At 31.3% G+C, this 5,653-nt stretch overlaps 1 protein-coding gene across 1 annotated transcript; it reads right to left on the minus strand.

The window, feature by feature from the left end:
• Positions 1–2,856: 2,856 nt before the first annotated feature.
• Positions 2,857–4,365, minus strand: LOC106753870 (crocetin glucosyltransferase, chloroplastic). Its single transcript, XM_014635737.2, has one exon. It carries the CDS (start codon positions 4,305–4,307, stop codon positions 2,892–2,894), a length of 1,416 nt encoding a protein of 471 aa, XP_014491223.1. The 5' UTR covers positions 4,308–4,365; the 3' UTR covers positions 2,857–2,891.
• Positions 4,366–5,653: the final 1,288 nt, after the last annotated feature.

Below are 5,653 nucleotides of genomic sequence, written 5' to 3' on the forward strand. Positions count from 1 at the left end.
GAGAAGGTTCACTATAATCTTCAACAAGATTACAACTAAGTATTTGTACCACTCCTGGTATCACCTAGTCAATCCTAGTGATACCCATTACTCTAACTAGAACCTAATATCACCTGTTAAGACAAAATCGCCTATACGTCTAAATGCTCTCATGTTTTTTAGTTTAACCTAATAACATTAAATGAAATAAGAATCTTAAAATACATTAAGATGAAATACAAGACTTAGGCTCAAGGATCCACAACATAGAAAAACCTTAGGAAACCTTTAGGATGATGTGTTATAGTAATGAGCATGGTGCTATAAACTTTGCGATTGGTGAACAATGCATGTTATTGATGAATTAATATCTATTATTAAGATTAAAGGTGGAATGTAATTATATTGTATTATAAGCCTTATGATGGGTGAGCAATGCATGTTATTGAAAATATGTATGAATTAGTGATGTGAATACGAAACTATGTTAATTCCTTATACTGTGGTCGGTCATGGATGAACTTTTCGTACTGTGCTACGTTAAGAATGTGTTGGACTCTCGTTTAGAGATAGTGATTCGAGTGTCACTTCCCTCTGCGTGGGGAGGTGTCTCGCCCAAAAGACTTCGGCTCGTGTTGAGTATAGTGCTCGATAGGTGCGCCTATCCAAAGTTTTTACTCGTTAGTCCTTGAGAAGTCGAGGAGATAGGTCAAAAATTGCAATGAAAGACGACTCAAATCGTATTGTTTTGCGAAACAGGTTATGACGACACAGTAGAAGGAAACAAGTTTGGATCATGAATGGTATGACTATGATTTTAATGCTGTGATGAAATACATTTATGAATATATTATTATGTGTTTAAATAATTATTGAATATTATATGTTATGATATTTCTGGTTACTCATCCTTGCATGTTATGGTTTCTACCTACGATGATCGTATTTCTAAGGGAGGTAAATGACATTGCAGATAAGACTGAATCAAAGTAGATGACGAGAGTTGAGAATTTTTATATCGGGTCGATCATTTATATTGTTTAAGAGTTTTTAGATTTGGTACTTTTATGTAAAGGAGATATTCTAAAATTTTCAAACGATGTTTATAGTTATGTTTTGCTTCCGCAATTATTATCGAATAAAGTTTGAAGATTTTAAATCAATGTTTTATGCGTGTCGAAAATTTTTTATACCGTGACATATCAAAATTAGGGTATTACAAAAGTCACTGGAGTTCTATAAAATCTCAAAATCCTGTTATCACTAAGTGGTTGATTGGCTCGCCTAACGAGTTTAGAAAATTATTAGAAATTGAACTAAGATATTAGATTATTAGTTTGTTTATTTAGGTCATTCTATTTCTTTTTTATGATATAAAATACTACAGAGTTTAAAAATGCCTTCAAATAAAACAAAATGACTAAATTAAAATGATATGTTAAAGTCAAATTCAATAGTTCACAGGATCAAACAATCATCACAAATTTAAGTTCAACTTTGATACTCAACATTCAACAACTCATTAACTCATTTAATCACATCCTATCAATATATAATAAATTTTAAGAAATCATAATTCTTCTAAAAAATAGTTCATTATGCCAAAAAAGCAAGTTATAAACATAAGTTAGCTTTTTTTACCAAAATAAATATCTTAACTCAACTTTGTACCAAAAGTTCTAACTTTAATAAGATACTTACAAATTATATCAATTATCTAAACATACTAATGACCATATATAATGATTCTTTTTAAACTTTCTTGAGTCATGCAATCATTAAATTTTCTAAATTACTAAAGAAAATAGCATAAGAAAAACTTACTTTTGGTAACAAATTTGATTGAATAAAAGTGTTGTGCTTTAAAAAAAGAAAAAGAAAAAGAAAAGAACAATGACAGACGACAAGTTGTATCAAAGTTATACCATTACAGTACAAAGTTCACTTTTTGTAGAATGGTATGTTAAACATGTTTATTTTTCTTGAAAGAACAGAGAATAAATAAATTGAAAAATCAACTACGTCTTTTTAAAACTTTGGATTTTATTCTGTTCCATTCTATCCTCCACACTAATGTAAGATGCTTTATTTTTAATTTAATTTCACATAATCACTAGTAAAGTTTGCGTATAATTTTATTCTAAATTAGTTTTATTTTTAGTTCACGTATAATTTTCAATAAATATTATTTCATTTAAGGTTTTAGATTTTTATGCTTTTTTTATATTTCTATTTAACCACAAGAATATTATTCTTTTATTTCAATTTTTTTTCATATTTATTTTTACTAATTAAATATAAAATTTTAAGTTTATGATTAATTTTAGTCTTTATATTTTACTAATAGTAAATAGAGTTCATTTGGTCTTTCTATCCCTCTCTCATCACTTCCCTCCACCTCTCACAAAAATATCCATTTTGCACAGTTTCTAAAATATAAAATAGGGCATAAAAAAATAATTCTATTTATGCAATTTAAAAACTAAGATTCTCACCATAATTAAAAAAAAAATGACAAACTTTAAAATTTTAAATTTGTTTTCTTAGTTACGCTTGATAATCTAGAATTTTAATTTGTTTTGTAAACATAAGGAAAGATAGTGAGAGATGAAAGATGAAAGAAGAAAAAAAAATCGGTAAAAAATGAGAAGATTTTAAAATGTAACACTTTTAAATTATTTTAAAGATAATTAATATAAAAAAACAACTTAAACTTATTAGATTAATAAAATTGAAACTCGATAAATATTAAACTTATTTAATAAATGTATAACTTAGAGCCAAAATTTTATGATTAAAAGGTGGTAAAGTAAATGATATTTTTCTAGGGTTTTATTCATATATTGATAATTTGATCTTCCAAACTTAATTCTTNCATAATGTATTACAAGACACAATTAGTTTTGAGTGATCTAAGTATGCATAAATTGATCTCCGACATGATTAACAAAAGTTTTGAGGTTGTTTTCTGAAGAGCCACCTTCCATGGCAGCATCCCTAGCCAAACCCATCCATTTATGTAAGTTTTTTCTCAACTCACATGCTTTGTCTCCACTTCCCATAACCACATCCAAACATCTCTTAATCTTCTTCCCTTCCACTATCCCATCTTCATTCACATCATGGTCTACCCGCACCCCAATCTTCCACACATCTTCTACAAGCTTTGCATTAGTCATCTGATCTGTCCACANCGNAAACGCCACCATTGGAACCCCAGAAACAAGGCTTTCCATGGTCGAATTCCACCCACAGTGCGTCAGAAAACAACCCACAGAACCATGTGACANAACCTCTACTTGAGAGCACCACGTCACTATCTTCCCTTTCTTTTCCAATTCCATTCCCAATTCTAATACCTCCTCCTNATTCTCCTTTTCTCGNATGACCCACAAGAATGGACGTCCACAATCAAATAACGCTCGCGCAATTTCCTCCATTTGTCGTTTGTTTAGCACTAGATAGCTCCCAAAGGACACGTAAACCACTGACTTCTCTTCCTTCGAATCAAGCCACCTAACATAATCGTTTGACATAGGGAATATATCTCCACCGAAGCAAGCATCACTAGGGTCTCTCCCATCTAAGAAAGCAGAAGGAATCAATGGCCCTATGGGGATTATGTTCATCCCATCAACGGCCCTCAGCGCCNTAGATTCCAATTCTTCAAACGTATTCACCAGCACCGTNGGGTTTTTTTCTCGGTCAAGCTGCAAAATTTGTTCCTGAAANGCTGTGAAAGTAAAAGACAACATGGTTGGTTTCCANAGCAACAAAAAAGAAGGTATATCTTGTTGGGAAAGCGAAAACGGTAACCCTGGAAGCTTTATTGAACAGGAAGCTTCAGTCATGGTTTCTTCATTGATGTAATCAGCGTAGCCGTGAAAATAATAGTAGAGAATGTTCAGGACTGTGGCCGTTTCGATCCATAGCAACGAAGTGGGAATGTTAAAGCTTCTTGCCACGTCAGCCACCCAGGGAACGAGGAGAGTATAAACTACGTGCGTGAAAGGGTTTCCCTCGGCAGTGGTAGATACTATGAGATTGGACACGAAATCTGAGGTACGACACTTGAGCTCAGACAGGTAGAGGTGGTAATCAATGGCAGTGTTGCTGACGAGAAAGAAGCCATCGTCAAAGCCATCAGAGAAGGGGAGGACAGAGAGGCCAGGAATGTTGATTTTTTTGGTGATGCGACGATAGATGTGGAGAGTAATGACTAGAGTTACATATGTTCCCATGGAAATAAGACGCTTGGCAAATTGAAGAGCAGGGTTTATATGGCCTTGTGAAGGAAATGTGACGAGGAGAAAGCGTTGGACAACCATGGTGGGAGTGGAGATAACTAGTGTGCTTAATTAACAATGGATTCCTTCACCACATGTTGGTCCTTATATAGACCTCCTTAGGCAGTGAGAACTACCCAAATATAGAAAAAGGTGTTTTTAACAATTTTCTTTTTCTTATGACAATGTATACTTTTGAGAATGTATATTGTACGTTTTAAATATTTTTTTAGAATAAATTTAAACAGATTAATATGTTAAATAGTTATTAAAAAAGAGTTGTTAAAATATCATTATCCTATCCATTACCATTACCGGACCACTTTGTAAAGTTTTTCCACGAAATTATTCTAATCTTGTGCTTATGTTGCAGCCACGGATTCAATCTCTTTTCAAAATTAAATTAAAAAAAAAAAAAAACCAAAGACGATGCTATGTAAGAAGACAGGTCTCCAATGCACCACGCTTACCTTTTAGGAAAAACACCTTTTAACGAGGGCCGTTTGCAAAGCATGTCATCATTATGATGAAAGTGGTAGATTTTTCTTATAAATAGAGATGGCAGTAAAAGAGAGGGTAAACATAACACTGTATCCTCAGCACCATACATCTATTTTTTTTGTTTAACCTAATCCTATGTTATGTTAGAACATTACGACGTCCATTATCATGATGAAAAAATGGCTCAGTTAGATTTGCTGAGCTCATACGTCGCAAAATATTACACCATAAATTACAAACCGTCTAACCATAGCATAATTCACGGGCTGGTCTGCTACTTTTTTTTATTTTTTTTTAATTTTTATTTTAAAATTTGTTTGTATGTATACTTATAAAAAATATTTAAAACATATCGTACCATATAAATATTCCTTAAACTTTTAATTGATTAATTAATATTTTTTAATTAAATAAAAAAACTTAATTCATTAATTATTTTTATTTTATATCAATTAAGACTTAAAAAGTCTTACTTTTTATACCAATTATTGTAGAAACTAGTATAAAAGTTTACTCGGTTAAGATTAGAATTGATATAAAAAGTAATGTTTTTCGTTTCAGTATCAAGTTTGTACGTGTTGCCTTATATATATACATAGAGAGAGAAAATAATCAATATATTTCTTGCTATATACACATAAAAAAATAGTAAAATACCTAAAAAACAATAAAAGAGGAGTTGAATAGTGTTGAAGGAAATCTTTTCGCCAAAAAGATACTTTACCAACCTTGTTAAAGATTGTATGGTTTATAAAAGTTGTTAAACACTCGAGTTAGAAAGTTTTGTTCAAACTGTAACTTCCAAAATAAATGTTTTTCAATCATCTGGTTAAATTTGACGCAGTGTTTTAAAGTATAGTTCTTAATAAGAATACCTTTTGGTGAGA

The sequence above is a fragment of the Vigna radiata genome, unplaced genomic scaffold (assembly GCF_000741045.1).
Source record: "Vigna radiata var. radiata cultivar VC1973A unplaced genomic scaffold, Vradiata_ver6 scaffold_7, whole genome shotgun sequence".
NCBI lineage: Eukaryota > Viridiplantae > Streptophyta > Magnoliopsida > Fabales > Fabaceae > Vigna > Vigna radiata.